Source organism: Simochromis diagramma, unplaced genomic scaffold (genome assembly GCF_900408965.1).
Source record: "Simochromis diagramma unplaced genomic scaffold, fSimDia1.1 OVJJ01000344.1, whole genome shotgun sequence".
Lineage (NCBI taxonomy): Eukaryota > Metazoa > Chordata > Actinopteri > Cichliformes > Cichlidae > Simochromis > Simochromis diagramma.
Window position 1 is genome coordinate 2,585,619 of NW_024387375.1, and position 19,668 is coordinate 2,605,286.

The window sequence follows — 19,668 nt, forward strand, 5'->3', positions numbered from 1 at the left end:
GAACAGCTAAATCGGATTTGAAGAACGGGCATAAAGAGGAATGGAAGTGTGAGATTTGACTGCAGCTGACAGCCTTGAGGGAGGGAAAAAAGAGATTTAAAAACATCTCTCAACCTGTCAGCTCGCAGTCAGTTGTTGTCAGAGTGGAAGCTGCCTCGATTGACCCTGACCACGCCGGTGTTTTAACAATTCTCAATTTCTTCGTCTCATCAGAATGAGTTGGTTGCAGGAAAGGAATACCAAAATACTACTTCTGGCTTTATTTTAGGTCCATTCAACTTCCGATGACTCGCTACGAAAATAAGATTGCTTCGGGGATTATCCAACAAAATGGTATAAAAAGGATGAGTCGGGTAAGTAGGCTGCTGTAGATGGATGGCACTGAAGTATCCCGCGCAGCTCACATACAGACAATAAATATGTGATCAGTTATACAAAAGCCAAAAAGTGTATAAAGGATGTTTAGGCACAAGTTTATGCCTGAAGAGGAAGGTTTTAGTTTTTCATCGTGTACTTCAAAGTTATATCAGCCATCTGACTTTTTGTTGTTGAAGACATATTAGAAATATTTAAATCAAGTCTTTTAATGTGTGAATTATCTGCTCTGTCAGAGTCTGTATAAATACAGAGCAGATGGACATTTTATCATGAGTTTGTAGGAGAGGGACCCAAATGCAGACAACACAATAAACAACAAATGCACTTTTATTCAAACAGGTGGAAAAGTCCAAATTCCAAATGACAAAGCCCATACAGGAATGTACAGTAACACGACAGGGAAGACACACTGAGCCAAAACAGACATGACACAAGAGGACAATAAGGAAAAGTGAGGACAGCTGATGGATGTGATGCACAGGTGAACAGAATGTAGGTGATGAGACAAGGAGGAAATAAAACCAAATACAAAGCACAAGAGACAAAGGAGTCCCAGAATATAACAGGAAGTAACAAATGAGGAACAGAGACAAAGAATTAACAAGAAACAAAAGTTTCTCATAATTTAAACTGAATCACAATGAAATAAACACAGTACTTGAGATGTAAACAGAATACAACACAACATAAAAGTAACCAGCCTAAAAGCCAAAAAGATAAACTATAAACTTTACAAAATTTAAAACATTAGGCCAGAGCTCCAGGACTTCCTCTTTCTTTACACATGATTTTCTTGAATTCAAACGGTTTGACAAAAGTATTGCGTGATTTGAACAACTGATTTTATCAAAAGTCCCTAAGTATCGATTCCAAATGTTAAACTTGATTCTTTTCTCTGGAACTCTCAGTATGAGGTCCAACGAGTGGCTGATGAGAGTGAAGATGATTAGAGAGTTGAGAGAGACAGCAAATCCACAGAGGACAAATAAAGTGGCTGATAACCATTTCTGTGATTAAGAAAAAAAAAAACAACATCTAACCAAGTCAAGATCAATCTCGTAGAGGTATCATTATTAAGGTCTACAATCAAGAGACACCTGCATGAATGGAAATACAGACTGTTTATGACAAGCTGCAAACCCCTGGTTAGATTAATGAACGGGAAGACCGGATTTGAATTTGCCAGAGAACACCTAAAAGAGCCTGCACGACGCTGGAGAAATTCCTCACGCAAATGAAACCAAGATTAACTTTTTAACTTGTATCAGAAAGACAAGAAGAATAAAGTATAGAGAAAGAGAGAAGCATGCTGCATTATCTGATAACATGGGGCCAGCAGGGTGCCAGTTTAGCTCGATGGGATAAGCAGGTAATCATATCTTGCATAGCTGAGAGCAGCTGGCCTGGGTTCGAATCTGACCCACGACCTTTTACCACATATCTTCCCCTCTTTCTCTCCCTCTGCTTTCCTATCACTGTACCTTTTTAAATAAAGCTGAAAAAAAGAATGGTGGCATAGCTATGGCATGTACAGCTGCCAGTGGAACTGGGTCATTAACGTTTATTGATGATCGGTCTCCTGATAGAAGTAGCAGAATGAATTGTGACATGTACAGATTCTCTGCTCAGATTCAGCTAAATGCTGGAAAACCGATTGGACAGCGCTTCAAAGTACAAATGCATGACGACCCAAGCATGCGGCAAAAGCAACTCCAGAGTTTCTGAAAGCAAAGAAGCCGGATGTTCTTGAATTGTTCTTCAAGTCCCTCTGAACGTGTGGCGTTCAAATAGCTGTAATTCCTGCAATAATTTTGTTAAAACCCTTGAATTACAGCTGAAAGTCTGCACTTCAATCACATCTTGATTGCTGGGTTTAAAATCCCTTGTGGTGATGTACAGAGGCAAAATTACAAAAGAAAATGTCCAAATTTCATTGTCCAAATTTCAATGGACCTGACTGCAATTGTACAGTCAGCTACACTAATGAGCTCCTCAGCTTGTTCACAACTAGCGAAGTGTAGAGCTTGGCAATACATGAAAACATCTCTCCCATGCAGCCATATCACCATTCAGCCCTTCACCATAGCAACTGGGGTCGCCAGCGGTGGACATTTAATCTGACATTAGAAATCAATTTTGATTAATTATGTGATATAACCTTTTCAGAATTTAGCAGCCTTGTCACTGCTGCCCCAAAATGCTGACTGCAGTGACCCTGAAGCTGCATGATCAATATAAGCACTCACCATTACTTTGATGATGAATCTGTTCTTCTTCTTCACACCACAAACTGTGGGGTGGGGGAGGGGGGGCAGTATAAGAGGAGGAAGTAGGTGTAGCTCCTGCAGGGGCCCTGTAATTTTTAGTGACTGACATACTATGTTGGTTGCTGCATATAAGCAAATGTCCAAAACTTACAGTTTTATAATAGAACTTTGTCTTTTTCTTTGGACAAGTAATCATCACATAAGCCCTGGAGGGCCCTAAACCAAACTAAAGATAACTACTCGATTACTACACTGTTTATTATCTCTATTAATAGAGGATGTGTCACGATCCTGGGATGTTTGACCCAGCGCTTTGAGTTTTAATATATTCTGATGTTTATGGCTTATTTTTTAAATTCATTTAGTCATCTTAATCTCCTCGGTCGCTCAGTTATAGTTCTTTGTTTATTAGACTCCCTCTGTGTCGTCACCCCCTATGTTTAAGTCTCCCTTGTCGGTTCATCATGTTGAGTCTGCTTGTCTTAACCTGTCATGTTTCTTGTCTTCGTGTCCTATGTTGTCAAGCTCGTGCCATGTCTGCCTTCTATTATGTTTTCTGTTTTATTTTGAAAAGGTCTGGTGTCCCATGTGTGTAGTTTCACTTCCCCTGTGGCGGCATTATGTTTATTCTAATCACCTGTTTCCCCATGTGTTTCCACTTCCCCTGATCACCTCCTGTGTGCATTTAGTCTGTGTGTTTTCATTCATTCCTCATCCAATCGTTTGCTATCCTGCCATGTCATGCCATGTTTCCAGGTCTTCGGGTATTCATGTATTCAAGCCAAGTAGTCACGCTTAAGGTTTTTTCATGTTTATTTTCTCCTCACCATGTTTTTCCATGGTTAAGATGTTTCATGTTTTCTTTCTAGTTTTCCCCAGTTTAGGTTATTGTTTTTGCTCAAAATTATTTCCGCCTTTTTATTTTTGTACTGCTCAATCAGCCATAATAAACTACGCGTTTTCGGTTAGAATCAAGTTTTGTTTTTGCGTGTCTGCATTCGGGTCCTCCGCACTCCAAACAGTCTGCTTGAGCCAGACTTTGACCAGATGTTATTAAATGCCACTACAAATGTACAAAGACTGTGCAAAAGAGCCCTGGTTTGAAGCATATCCACTCACAATCAAATTAGATTTTAACCAAATATAGTTCAGGGAGTACACAACAACATAGTAATGCAAGTCTGACTTGCATTAAAACCCAATTTACAACCAAAACAGTCATATGTTTTAATATCCTGTCAGGCTCAGTCCTCTCGCTATTTAAATTAATGTCGCAAATAACAAATCAGGATTAACACACAGCAAATTTGTTAACAGCTCACATCAATAAACAATCGAGTTGGCATTCGCCTAAGCAGCCAGACGGCAAAAATAGTCCTGATGTGAAAAAGGAAAACTAAATAAACTAAAAAATAACTGACTTCTCCTCATTGTGTATGCAACTCAATTGCTTTTGAATGCAAGATCCTTAAACAAAAGTCGAGATGTATTTATATGCCAAGGTCTGTATTATGTATTCTAACAAGCAAATGTAAATGTGATAAAATGTAAATGTGGTAATTGTGATATCATCTAAATCAAAACAGTCCGGCATGTCTCACAGCGAGGAGGACAAAGAGGAGGAAATCAAACAGTTTTGACCTAAAGAACTGTTATAGCTCATCAGGAATTTAACGGTACCACAGCTGACACTTCCGGTCATTAACCGCAATAGAAATTTTGCTTTTACTTATTAATTGTTTTCATTGTTTTTGTCTGCTTGCATTCATTTTAAAAATACTAATGACGTGGTGCTGAAGGGGTGAGAGGCTGAAGTGGAGGTGTAGGATTGAGAGAGACAAAACTTTTCAATTTTACTACTACAGATGGTGTAAAAAGAGGAAATGAAAGCAATTCTCATACATTTACACACACTGCTGTTGTTGGTAATACAAAAACAACACTTCACGTTGCAGAGAAACAGACTGCATTTCTACATTTACGTCTATGACATGACACAGCACAAACCACTCTGTGATGCAGGAAACCTTAATCATGTTTCATTCCATTTAACACCCCAAATGTATTTTATTGTTGGGGATTGGTGATGAGAAATGCCATTAACTGCAGCTTTTCTGCACTGCATTTTCATTTGGAAACAAAAGAGCCAAGAAGAATCGCAGCATTGTCTCTTAAACTGTTACCCTCAACCCAAAACAGGCCAGTTATCGAATAAAACTGGACTATGTTTAGTCTTACTAAGCAATTTTAATTAGAATTGCAATGTTTAGGTTTGCACAACTTATTCAGCAACGCAATCTTTTTCTAAGAGTAATAACTCAAAGAAAAAGCCTTTATTCTATTGGCTTGCTCAAACTAATGATGTCCCATCATGTTTCTGCATGTGGTTTCTTCACTGCAGGCAGAGCTTCAAATAATTTAACAATTTGAAAGTATCCTCTTGAAATGAATCGGTAAAACTCCCCCTAAGCAGAGTGGTTTGGATTTTCCTTGTCTTCTCTGAGGATAAGCTTCGAATGTCTTGTAATCTCCTTTCACTGGAGAGCTTTCTGGATTTGAATTGGAGGTAAACTTGAGGTTTACCTGCCTCTGGTGGAAAATTAATATTTTATGCTCATTGATGAAGCAGACTCCAGAGCATGAGGTGGACGTTCATGAATCCGCTCAGCATCTTCACCGGATCTTTGTGGGTGTCTGCACGTCAGCCTGGGAAACTCTGTGACCCCCAGTGTGTGTTTCACTTCTGTTTTTGTCATCACTGTAGGCCAGCTCCAGAAGCCTCTAACGATTGTGTGTTTGCGTGCTGGGGTGCGTGGGGGCTTTGCTAAGGGGCAGCTGTGCACAAAGGAGTCAGGGGAGTTAATCAACAGAGATGACAGCATCAAGCATCCAGCAAACAGCTGTGTTGCCTCCACACCATGTCACACAAACACTGGCTGACACGCAACAACATCAGTAACAAAAAAATAAAGCTCACAGCGTCAGTTCTCATCACAGACGTTGATGAATTTCATGTCTGCTTCCCTGTTTAACAATATGATTTACACTGTCATTTGTTAGGTCTTATTCAATTTTTTTTTTCTTGCAAAAAACTATCAAGAAAAATAATCTGGAGTCTAGTGCTTGCTCAGATTTGTACTCTAATGCTGCAGTTAAAGTAATTTTCATCACACTAAACAATGAATCACAAATATACCTTAGGGTTTATTTGAATTTTTTTGCAAATATTAAACTTTGATGGATTTTTAGGGAAGAATCTGTTTCTGAAAAAACGAAAAATCTGTGAAAGAGCAGCAATGAAAATCAGAGAAATGACAAAGAAGAGGATTGTGTGAAAAGAGGCACATCAGCAGGATGAGATTTGAGGCAAAGAATGTGAGGCGCTGTGGCTAAAAACACGTCTTTTTTGCTGTACAAAGCACATATGTGATTAGCAGTAACAGATGAGACCCAGCTTCAGTAATATGTATGAAATGTTCTGTTAATTAGAAATTATATGAAATTAGAAATTGTATGATAATTATATGGTAATTATTTGGCTGGTATTTATTATTGGTTAATATCTGGTTAGAGAATTCTAGTCTAGTGAAAGCTGTAATATTTAAAGATCTTTTAGAATGAATTTGAACATCAGAATAATATAGTTTTATTTATTTGCTTTGTTCTGATAACTAACTATAAAACACTCATACTTGAGATGAAACATGGAAGTTGTCAATTTGTTCAAATAAGCTACTGTTTGTACTACTGATAGAATACCGTCCTGTTTTCATTCATCAGGCAGAACAGAAAATACAAGCACATTATTTAATAGGAATGCTGCAACCGGCCTCTCAAGTCTCATTTAATGGGGCACTACAGGAATCTTAACCTGCTACATTATGCTAGAAATGAGGGGCCAATACATAAAGTCATATTTCCTATACAGTATACTGTCACCATATTATTGTGAACCCCCAAAAGTGATGCCCTAAACTAATGCTGCAAAACCAATCTGCTGGATGACAGATGAAAAACCTCACAAATGTCAAACCCTTGTGTCCTCCGCTTATGTATGCATTTTCATCTTTTCTTTTTCGCAAACTCTTTACAAGCAGTCTTTGATCAACTTGTAATAGATGCATGCTGTGACCAACCAATTATATTGATGGGTCTCAAAAGCTTAGATGAAGTGAAAGCTCTGGAATACAGTGTAGCCACTTCTGAATACTCAGCTTAAAATGCCATGTGCAGTGTGGGCAAGAGCCCTAGAGATGCATCATTTCCTTTCCAGGAAGATCCAGAGAATGTATTGTATATACAAAACCATCTGTATAGATACAGCTCATAATCAAGGAAATGGTTTAAAAAACTGTTTAAAACAATACCCCCCCCCACACACACACACACACAAACCCAAAGTGATAATAGAGGCAGCCTGGGCTCATCTTTTTAGCAGAAATCTGGGGAAATGCTCTGACAATCTTCATACATTTTCATGTTTTTTTTCCTCTGTCCACTGGGTAACGCAGTGCAGATGAAGGCATTCATCATAACAGCCTAAATAAAACTCCCCCAAGCTTATTGTGATGGTTTGAGTGGTGGGCCTATAATATGACAAACTAACCACTCAATCATGCTTTCATTTGGAATCCAATTCTTTCAGTTTCTCTCTCAACTTTTCTAACTTTTAAATTACTTTTCGTGAGAAAACCATATATCCCCTCTGCCTGCAGGAAAAAAAGAGTCAAGTTATACACAACCAACACTCAGAGGCCTGCAGTTAGCAAGCAGCTGCAGCGGGTCATAATTTCAACAACCTTTTATGACCTTGGTCTGGTTTCCCTTTTAAGGAAGGCATCTTTCATTTTAAGCACATGTTTATGTTTAGAATAACTTGCTCTGTTGTCTTTGCTGCAGGACACAGCTCCACTTCTCCCCGGAGCTCAGGCTATCAAGTCACAGACAGACCACAAGGAAAAAATTAATTCAGTTAGAATATGCTCCCCTCTCTGTGCTACGCTGTATATCCTCTTTCACTTGTGCTCATTCTTAAGAGCCTTCTTTGCAGAATGAAACAGTCTTGCTTTCATCCAACTTGAAAGGATAATCCAGGGTTTTCACAACCTAATACTTCAAAAACACTGGCCTGCCTCAAGTCCTTCCGATGGTGTGCTCGGTGAGAGATGACAAAATGAGATGTGATATGTTTGCTCTCCACAGACCAAACAAACAAGCAATAAGCCAACTAGAGATGGACGAAATGGCCTGAAATAAAAGACAGGACCAAAACTGAATGGTGCTTTGTGAAAAGGTGTCTTGAATACAAATTCAGGCCACTCTACAAAGAAGCAACACGGTTTTCACCTCACAACAGATGGATATGGAAACTTTGATGTTACAGATTCTCTATAAAATGCAAAATTCATGACTGGAAAACAATAGCATCCTCCTTGATCAGTGTTTCAGCTATCTTGACTGCTTTGAGGAGACAGATGTTCCACAGCAGTTTATGTCTGAAGCTACAGATTATAGCAAGTTAGCTTTGGTGGGTATACAGGCAGGAAATTAGGAAAAAGGTTAATTAACAACCTAAATCATCTTGACATGGGATTATTACAAGGAAGGACATCGTGTCATTTAGAAATTACCCTCTAACTGTGAAACATGTCAGTTATTACCAAACAACGTAATAACTGACATCTCTGGTTGCTATTTGCATAACCATCAATAGGCTGCACACAATGACTGCTGAGCCTGTTGAAACGCATGCTACCATGCACTGAGCTCTCTCTGTAAATTGGTCTCCAGGTTATGCAGCAATATATATCCTCTTGAAACGGCACTGTATAACTTTTAATTTTTAATAGACAGCATACAACTTATTCATCGTGCAGCAAAGAGGCAGAAAAAAGTGTGCTTTAAAAAAAAAGCTGAAATCACAGGGGACTAACGGTAACACAGGGAGTCTTCTTTTTCAGCTGCTCCCTTCAGGCGTTGCCTCAGCGGATCATCATTTTTGAATATTCTCTGCAGTCTTTCTCTTTGCATCTCCCAACAACATAGGACTTCTCTGGTTGGAAACCTATAGTAGAATTTTTACTTTACAAATTAGAGGCATGGCAGGTTCTCACAGAATTAGGATGATAGATGACCTCCGCAATCATACTAGAGGTCCGCCAATCCTATTTAAGGTGTAAAGACTGATTCTGTCATGATTCGGCTGTGTGCAGGCTGGATGAGGACCCAATCGCAAACTCACAGAGGCAGGAATGAACTCAAAATTCACAGCTTTATTGCTGGAGAGCAGAACCATACAAATTAAAGCGGGAAACTATAACGTAACACACAGAGAAACGCACGGCCATGGATGAGGGAGAACGCGACACCGAACTGAGGGAGACGCAGACATAAATACACATAGGGTTAACGAGGGAAGTGGGAACACACGGGGAACACAGGTGACACTGATAATCATAACAAGACACGGCAGGAGTAAATGCAACACTGACGGGAGACTGTCAAAGTAAAACAGGAAGTACACAGAGGTTCAGACAGGAGGAGAGAGAGCACGGGGAGAACACAGACATAACGGGCTGGGGAAAACATGGAATAAAACACAAGGAGAGACGAGGGCTCACAGATACACAGAGGGGCACACAGGGGGTAAGAGTCACAAGGGGAAAACACATAAGGAACAAAGTAACAGAGCAACCCAGGAAGCATGGCGTAAATAAGGAACAAAATACAAAAATACATGAAAACTAAGAATACTGGGCCAACATGGCCCAGGACCATGACAGATTCCAATATCAAGTCCATACTCTAACTATGAAGCTTCACAGCTAGTAGGCAAATAAGCACATTTTCCAACAGTGCCAAAATGTTCATTTGAACTAATTAACAAGAAATACATAAACACAAAGAAAATATCATCAAGATAATTGCAGCTTCTTTCCCCATTAACCACCAATATTTAATCAAAGGGACATAAGGGACATCTCCGTTTCTCTCCGCTTCACAGCCATGTGGGATATTTCTTGGCTGAGAGTGGAATTCCATGCTGCAGATAGTGTGAGGGTGATGAGGTACATCGGCTCACATATAAGGCATGTGTGCTATCTTATCCCCCAGTGATTCCTCGCCACTGATAGGCGCCTCGATGCCGGCCTCATAAAATGCAGTGCAATGCACAGCTCTGCTCTGCAACAGCTGTGATAAGGATAAATATTTAATGTTTTCTAAGATTATGAGTTGTAAACGTGCCTTTTTTTTGGCAAAGAGACTACGCGGGAGAGGGGAGGCAAGGAAAATCAAACAAAACTGAATGAAAATGGAAGGGAAAATGGCATCGATAAAAGCAAAAGTTAAGGACAAGACTGTTATATAAAGTTCCTCCACACCGAACATGTGACTTACATTTTCCCTTAAATGCAAAAATAGAAATGAGTGCAGCACTTTTTATCTGATACCCCAGAGGCACATTTTTATCATGTTTTCATCTCATACAAAAGAACACTAAACACCCAAAACTCTAAACACACTGCTGGATATTCACCGACCTAATGTAAAATAAGAACATGTTACACTACTAAAACCATAATTCAGAAGTGTCTCTACCATCAGACTCTTTGGGGATAAGCACTTGGAGTGGATAATTGGAGCGATAAGTGTTGTACTTATTCGCTGATTAACTCCCACTGGGACCGTGAAAAGGCTAGCAGTCCGGCATGTTCTCAAGTGTGTCTATTTATGGTCAAGCTGACATCTAAATGGATTTAAAAGGATCTTCAGCAGGAAAGTGGACAACAATTAAGAGTGACAGACTTCATTTGTCATCTATATCAAGTCCGGTCACTACAGCAATCATAAATACACAATACGGACCTCCTGCTTTGAAATACAAGGAGCTAATTAACCTTTGTCACAACCTGTTACATTTGTCTAGTTTTATTATTTGATTTATTATTCTGTAGTTGGAATTCAATCTTGTATGATATCCCAGATTCTTAATTGTTGAGATTAGTGATTATTGGCTCTTTTAAGCAAGTTTTCATCATTGAGAGAAGACACTGAAAAATACCTGCACCACCAATCGAAGCTGTCTGTGTAGTGTTTGTTTGATGAAACAGAAACAGACAACTCTGCAATCATTTGAAATTTGTTATTCATTGTTATTCGTGGTTCTTTGTATAATTCCGTATGTTTTTCAGATTTGTTCCTTACTTTGTTTGTCTGCCTTGCACCCACATTATGCTGACAAATCATCTTGTATTTGTTGCTAGCAGCTGCACCCAGCTCCTTTTGGCCTCTTTTCCCTAAATACTAAACGAGGATGTGTCATTTTGTCCAGCAAGAGTTGCGGTTTTTTGTTACTTGTCCTTGCCAGCACAGATGCCTTTTTAAAATAGTGTTACTGCTATTTTTAATGCTTCCTTGAAGCCTAAACATACCTGGAACCTTTCAGTAATGAATAATTTATCTATCATAATGCCTACAGAATACATTTTCTTCAGCTCCTTCAGTGAAAAGGGCAGCAAGGAAAACAAGTATAGAGGTTTTTTGAAATGCTGATAATAAGTTTGGGTTATTTCGTTCACTAATAATGTTGGAAAGTCCAAAAACTACAAGATGAAGGCACGAGGAGATGAGGACATGCAATTTCTTACTAACCTCTGGCGTCAAAGAACTCCTCATCGGAGCTGTCGACTGATTCTTGTGCAATATTCTGCAGGCACCAATGAGTGGCGCTGTGTTTTCTTGACGAACCTGTGAATCCAAAAAAAAGAATGGTGAAAATTCTGCTTTTAGAGTCGGTCAACATAATGCAGTAAATGAAGAAAGACAAGGACAGACAACTCAAACATATTTGTATTTTTTCCTTTTCTTTACGTTGGTTGACACCTCTAAAGATTTGGAGAGAAAAACAAGTGTGAAAGCCCCAGGTGGGAGTGCTTGGCCTTTCAAGTGTCACAGCAGGTGAAAAGACCCAATTGGACTTTCCTTTGAGCACTGTCGCAGCCCACAAGTGTCTCAGCAAGACAGCCAGGCAGTGTTTTTCATGACCTTCTGATACAAGAACAGGGACAACAACAAAAAAACTTAAGCCTTTTTCCATTTGTTCACAATGTTTACTCTCAAGTATCCACACATAAAACCACTGCAAACAGCCAAGAACAGCAAAATGATTTCTTAAAATTCACTGAAGTAGCAGTAGTCTGAAACACAGTGGGTCAAAACTGAGAAAACACAATGTCAACTCCACTGAATGCGCTGGATCTCAAGTGAAGTTCAAAAGGCCTGTACCAAAGTTCAGATGATGTTTATTTACTGTTTTTCTCCTTGGGACAGCAATGTGATAAAGCTCAAAGAAAGATTCCTCTGACCTCTGCTGCATTGTGATGATGTACTGGTAATGAACCACATTTCCTTCTTGACTCCACCTGGTTTAATCTTAAAGCAACATTTTCGCATCTCCTTCAATGTGCAAGAATTCACTGGGCAGTATAACTTTTAGAATAGAACAGAATAGAATAGAACTTTATTAATCCCTTGGGGAGGTCCCTTCAGGGAAATTATGAATTATTTATGAATTATTGTGAATTATGTCCTTCATTGCAAACCTACACGTGTAAGTTTACACTACAAATTTGTAATTGTTTAAAGCGATGTGTAAAAATACAGCTTATAAGGCAACAGGAAGAGTTTGCACAATATTAATTGAAAGTCAATATTCTGTATGACCACCTTTACTTCAACACACTCTGAACTCTCTCTAGCAAGCTTTCCTGTAATTTCTTTAAGTAGTCCTTAGGAGCAGTTCTCGAGGACATGCAACGCTCTTCTTGCCTGCCTTTTGCTCCATTCTCTCTCAAGATAGTCTCACACTGCTTCAATAATATTGTGGTTAGTGCTCTAGGAGGCATTCTAGGAGACAGTCCATGACTGTCAGTGCTCCACTCTGTTTTTTTCCCCATAGAGGCTTTTACCTCGTTAGCACTGCGTTTACCATCATTGACCCGTGGAAAAATAAAGCCATTGATAATCAAATGCTTTCCAAACGGTACTGCATCGTGGATCAAAATTTTACTTTATTTTCTGCGTTCATAATTTCATCAATCTTCGCATCATCCCCAACACCACTGTCAGAAACGCAGCACCAAACCATGACAGGGCCTCCACCGTGTTTTACAGGTGGCTATAAACACTCACTGTTGTACCTCTCTCTTGATTTCCTTCATAAATATTGATGATTGTTTGAATCAGATATTCCAGAATTGGACTCATCACTATATTGCCATTGATTTTTGCTCCAGTTTTTGTGTAATTTGGCATACCTTAGCTTTTTCTCCCTGTTTCTCTTACTTAAGAACGGCTTCTTCACAGTGACTCTTTCACTGAGACCATTTCTATTGAGGCTTCAGTGAAGAGTCAACTGCAGATTGAGATTGCAAGATTGCATGTCTCAGGTTGTGTGTCAGGTCGTTGCTGGATTTTCAGTTTTATCTTTCTTTTTTTTTGCATGACTTTGTGCATGACTTTCAGATACTGTTACTCAGCTGTTTTTTTAAAAGCCTACCACTTCTTCTATCCTCCACTTGTCCAAGTTCTTCAAATTCTTTAAGGACACACTGGCACAGCATGCTGAGATATGCCAGGTTTTCAGGTGTTAGCTAGTGCAAAAATACTATTTATGTCTGTTAAATGATGCTATCTTTGGCAGTTTTCATAGATTCAGCTAACAAAATCAGAACAAATTATATGTTTTAAGATGGGACCTAGTAACAGTGCTTAAAGGTAACTAAAACTGATTCTTTGTCAAGCTGTCTGTTATGTGTAGACAGAACATTTATGTTTGAATGATTCACAAATCAAGGTTAAGTGGCTTAACAAACAAAAAATATTTTATCTAAAAAATGGTTAGGTATCTACACTTGACTGAAAACGAGTGAAAACAAATTAATTAATTAAAAAAAATTAAAAAAAACAGCCAACCAGCCAGCCTTTAGAAAGCCTAGAGAGCTATTGCTTAAGAACACTTTATGTCTTGCACCTTGAAAGCAAAAAGACTTGTTGCACAGCAGCATATGTGATGAAAATTGCTAAATTATACCACCAATCATAGAAATCATGCAAATCCTAAATATTTAGCAAAGACAGAAAGACTGAATCTGACTACATTTCCATACAAGTTCTGCCAATTCAATTGTGCACTGAGGATATTTAGTGATATCGATCTACTGTAATGTATCAATCTACTTGCCTGGAACAGGCAAAGAGCAGAGGCATGCTGGCACAGGTGCATGTCTGCTCACACAATAGGTGACGAGAGAGTTTATTTACAATTTATAGCCGATACCAGGGAGGAAGAACCAAATAGTACAATAAAAATTATCTAATCTACTGTAATTCATAGATGTAATGACTAAACATAAGTTTACAGATCCCTACTGAAAAGCTAAAATTGTATTAAGCTATAGCATTTGACTGTTCCAGCTCTTTCCATATGTGTGAATCTGCAGAATGCAATGCAATGCTAACACAGCATTAGCTAACTTAATAGTTGTAACATTTGTATATATTAAAAACCTCAGAGGTGTATAATGGCTCAGTCACACTAGGGTAAAAAACAGGAAGGCATCATTTGCCCAATGATTGCATGGAAGTTTTTGGCATTCAGCAACCAATTTCAAGTAGTTGTGCAAGATTGCAAGGCAGCTGAACAGGCCCTCTGATGGAATCTGTCTCCAAAACATTGCAGTCTGTATCAGATTGACTGCAATCACTCTCAGAGCGATTTGTGAAGGTTTGCAAACAACCACCATCTATTATAAATGCAAACAAGCAACCAAGCTGGTTGCCAGCTGGTTGTAACCTAGTTATATTCCAGCAAACACCCATTTAGCCATTTAGCTTTTAAATTATCATCCTCCAGCTACTACATCACTATTTGCTGAGTAATTTCTGAATTTCTGTTTCAAATCTATGAGGTTCAGGTTCAACAAAAGATTTATAACAGACAGCAACAGAATTGCAATTTTCACTAATTTATCACAGTTAATTGCTCCATTATCACAAATTTATTTGCCAGCTTGACCCCAATTGCAAAGTAACAGCAGACTGATAGTAGACTGACTTCATCTTGATGCCATTTAATTGTTGTTTTGACGTAGCAAAAATGAAGACGGCTCCTGAATGTGAGCAGTCACAGGATCTTTCAAGCAATGATTTCAAAGGCAACAAGACTGCAATTTATTGCACCATTGCAATCGTTTTGATTATGCGTTGGTCTCAAACCACTGTTTTGCATCGTGTGACTATAGTATAAGCCTGGCTAGGAAGAACTTATGATTTCTTGTTGTAATATGAAGCCACACAGGCTCGGATCGTATAGCTTCATATTACGTCACATCTAGGCTGGATCTTTACTCACACTGGACTGCTGTGAGGTAGCTCTATGATTATGGCATAAGGAATAACATGGATAGATGACTCAGTAACCTTGCTTTTCTCCCATAAAGGATGATGACATAATCAACAGGCCTAATAAATAAGGATTAGGGTGAAGTTTGCTCTTCAACCTTTGACTTAGCAGCAACTTTCTCTATCAGCAAATTGTCCTCAAGGGACTATGGGATCCCTGAACCACAACGCAGCCTTTTCCCTTTTCTCTGCAATGGAGAATGATTGAGCAGGCTCAAGCGTGGATTAGTCCAGTCCTTGAGTGAGCATTTATTGTGCATCAACATTCAGACCAGCAGCATCACCCCCAGCCAAAACTGCATTTTTCCAGCACATTACACAGGAATCCCTTATATACCATCCCTGAGTACTAATTTGTGTCAACAACCGGTCAGGGAGCCCAACGTACACAGAGCAAGGCAATCTAGCCAAAATATAATTCTCTGCTCACAGACAAATAAGCAATTACTGCACCAAACACCAAGATGATTGCTATTTCCAGGAAAACACTTCTCTCTTTGAAATTGGAAATATTCCTCCACCCACTTTAACAAAATGGAAACAGGAGCTATAAATACATTTAAAATGCTCAGCAAAGCCTTGACCAGAAGACAGGTAAGTACAGCAGACAAAGCGCACATTATTCTATTATTCTGTAAGTGAGTCAGCAGTACAGTGCTGTGAAACAACAGACAGCTGGCATGCCTGCTTGTGGTAGCCCACTTGCCCACCCTCTCATTTATATTTTATGTATTGTGTCAGACTAACTTCTGGCAGTGGCACAGACATCAAAACACAGCACGAAATACAAGATGAGATGGAGGACAATCTCTGGTGTATTCATCTTTGCCTGGTACAGGATTTGGAATGCATTTGGTTGTTCATTTGAGCTGCATTAGTTCTAACTATATCAACAGGGTCACACTCAATGGAAGAAATAATAATGAAGACATTATTTTTATTTGTGTGCAAAAAGGATGTATTAGAGCAATTTTATCCTCCTAATTTAGGTGTTTGGCTTACATCCTGGACAAGAGATTATAGATTTATGCCTAAATGATTATGAGAGCAGAACTACTAATGCTGGCATTCACATTGTAGCCCGTGGTTCTGATTCAAAAAGGGGAAATACTGCACAATCACACAAGCAGTACCTTTGAAAGGTGCTTTTTCTTTCAACAATCCCTGCAACCCCTGCATTCCCTGCCATCTGCAGTTATAAAAGATGATGGGGAAGATTGGTATATTTATCCTTTTCTGCAGTGTTTGATATTTGTCTGTGACGTTCATGTGGTGTCAGGGCAAGTATGGGATGGATGCTCTGGATTTATTTACTGTGTATTCTTATTGTATGTTACTGTATTGTTGATAGGGCTGTTCGATATAACGATATATATCGGATGACGATATAAAAACGTCCATCGTTTCATTTTACGCTATCGTTTGTTTCGTGGTGTCGCAAAATAAACTGTTTACGGCAATATTTTTTCACCGTTTTGATGGTCACTGTAGTGGCTATACTAATTTCTTAAAGTTCTCTCTTTCTCTTATATTTAATATAACCACACTACGGACGTACAAGCGCCTGTTTTTATGCTTTGTGGTTAGCAACAATGACGGTAACACCATCGCGTGTCCGCGTGTTTATGTACCACATAAACCTTTCACAATAAAGCTCAAGATCCTGTTGAGACTTTTCAAAATAAACTGAATCACGTGAAAGAGCAGATTATTAACGGATGAGAAGTAAAAACAGAGCTGCCAGGTGCTAAAAAATAAACCTTAGACTCAAACGTTAGAACAGGCTTTTCCCCGCAGCACGCCGTGTAATAAATACTCACAAAGAAAACAGCAGCCGTTACAACTTATGTCTAAAAATGTATAGTTTCATGCATCTGTTAAAACACTCGACTCCAGCTACATGACACGCAGCTGGAAACACTTCCTGCAAGTCGAGCTGCCTGAGATTCACAGAATTTACAGAAAATGTTATATTTTTGCGATTTATATCGTTATCGGACGATAGAATTCTTATATCGGGATATGAGATTTTGGTCATATTGCACAGCCCTAATTGTTGATGGTAATGGTCCGGTGGGTTGCTTCAAGAGGAAATATCATCTTTTCTGTTCTCTCTCTCTCTCTTCTAATAAATAACTGATTACAAAACCGGTAACCCTATAAAATAATATAGTATGTATGAATGGTGACATTCACCAATGGTAGAGTATAGCAGTTAATGTTGGGAATAAAGCTGTGATTCTACTGTACATAGTGAGCTTGGAAGACTTGGTCATGTTTGCATTCTACATAAAAGCAGGCAAACACTCTCAAAGGGCAAAACACAAACTTTCAGGCTTGTATGGTTACAAGTCTCTACCTGTATGTAATATCTGAGCCGTCACTCTCCACTGTGCTATCTATTTTACTGTCAGCTGTTTGAAAGAGCCGTGATGTGAAAGCGTACTGACGGGAGGAGGCGTTCCTGCATGCCACAGAGTTGAAAAGGATGGTGGGCAAGGAAAGCACATGCTGAGTGTGAAGAGAAGCCCATGGGGTTCACAGCATCCTAACTACTTTAAAAATAAAAACTCTTACTTTCCACATATACCAAGTCAGCTGCTGCCTTAAAAAACAGCCAAGCAGGGCGCTCCATTATGGGATTTGATTTGTCGAGTGCCCTGCATACACTGTCAGTCACCTTATGAGATCCTCCAAGTGTTTTTAAAGTGCTACTTTTTTATTCAGTGGACCTACAGCTGGCACCGATACCAATCTAACAAATATTCTGTGGATGTTACTACATTCAGTTTACTTTTGGAGCTGCGCATGCACTCTGAATGCATTATTAGGTTTAGGAAATCTAACCAATTGCTTGGGTGGCTGAAACCTCACACCAGAGTGCCTATATCACCACACAGTGCCTTCCCCACTGGGTAATGGAAATGATTGCTGTAAGTCCCCACAGGGCATTCATCCTACACTATACCCCAACAGATACTGGTGACAGCTTGAAAGAACTACAGACTATGATCAAGCAAACTGCAAACAGTATAAATTTCAGCATCTTGCTGGTTTATGGAAACCAACAGGCTTTAGTAAGCCCTATTAGTAACTGAAAATTAATATTTTGAGTCAGACTGCTGAGACTAATAGTCCTCTTCTATCTACTTTCAATGCATATGTGAACTGCAGTTACCCCAGTATTCACTTAGCTCTAAAATAGAGTCAGTCCCATGTTAAAATGTCCAACAGCAACATGGTTGCAGCCAACCACAAAAAACTGTTTTGGTTTCTATCGCTAATTTCCTCTTTTCGTCCACACCTGTGTTTATTTATTTATTTAAAAACACACCCATTTGGATTTTGCTTAGACATAAAGTCACAAAAACCTGTAGCCAGTAGATGTCTGGTAACCATCAACTCGAGTGACTGAACCTGACCTCTCAAACTTGTTATCTAAAAGTAGAACGGTTCGCTGCAGGGTAAGACTGTCCTAGAAGTTTGAGCTCCAGTTTTGAAAAGTGACATTATAATATTTCTATAGTCTCTTACTTAGCACTAATTAGTAGGTACCTATGTCTATGATTTGCACCCATACAGTTAACGAATACAATTTGGTTGCTTAAGCTCTAACTTCTCATTCAAATATGGCAACTCCAAATCCAAAACAAAACAAAAAAATCAACACGGCAGCAGATAAAACCCTAACAGGCTTCACAACATAGGCTCCAGAAATTATTATACATACTCTATGGGGTGAGTAGGTACCTGATCTACAGGTTTAATGGCCTGGGTTCATAATCTTTTTCGCCTTGTAAAACTGCCTTAGATTAACGGACACTTTTTAATCCATCCATTTAGTGCAGCTTGCTTCACAACAACATCTTGTCACCACTTAGCTCTACTAAGTATGCTGTGAAGAGTGTTGTTTTCTGTACCCTTGCCACTCCCAGTGCACACACATTTTTGCGATGCATTTGCACAGGAACACGACTGTTGATGTAATCGGGTTGTAGTTCCAAGTCCCAGTTGTGTTTAATTATTAACACGACTTAACACTGAAAGCTCTAAAACACAAAAGTGCTGTGTTTTTAAAAACAAATTGGAGGAAAGAAGTATTGGAAGTCATGACAGCATACTGTGTCATTAACTACCCCTCGCCTCTTACTGTTCTTTCGACAGTGATGCTTTACAGGAGAAACGCTTTGGGAAGATAAAGATTCAGAAAGTCAGCTTAGTGAGAATGAACTGAACGAATCATAACAAATAAACAGGTCAGACACAGGACTGTCATCCAGGAGTTAAAGTCCATGTCCTATATGAAATCAGAAGTTCTTCTGGTCTATTTTGAATATGGTTGACTTAATCACAGTTTATTTACATTTATTAATACATGCATATATACATTTAATACGTTTGTACACACATATATATTTATGCACATTTTCTGTTATAGCAATATTTTTGCAGTAAGCCCTCAAGGCAAACTTCTCCCATTTGCCAGTGCTTTTAAATGAAGGCTACTCTCAGGGAACTCCTAACATGTTTGTGTTTATCAATATCTGATCTTGATCTTACA

General features: G+C 39.0%; 1 protein-coding gene across 4 annotated transcripts in view; it reads right to left on the minus strand.

Annotated features, from left to right (window-relative positions):
* The window catches only part of pitpnm3 (PITPNM family member 3), a 99,713-nt gene that overhangs the window by 63,876 nt on the left and 16,169 nt on the right, over positions 1–19,668 (minus strand). For all 4 annotated transcript variants that reach the window (XM_040008938.1, XM_040008935.1, XM_040008936.1 and 1 more), the window contains exon 2: positions 11,298–11,393. In XM_040008938.1, coding sequence (XP_039864872.1) covers positions 11,298–11,393 — 96 coding nt within the window. The remainder of the gene's footprint in view (positions 1–11,297; positions 11,394–19,668) is intronic.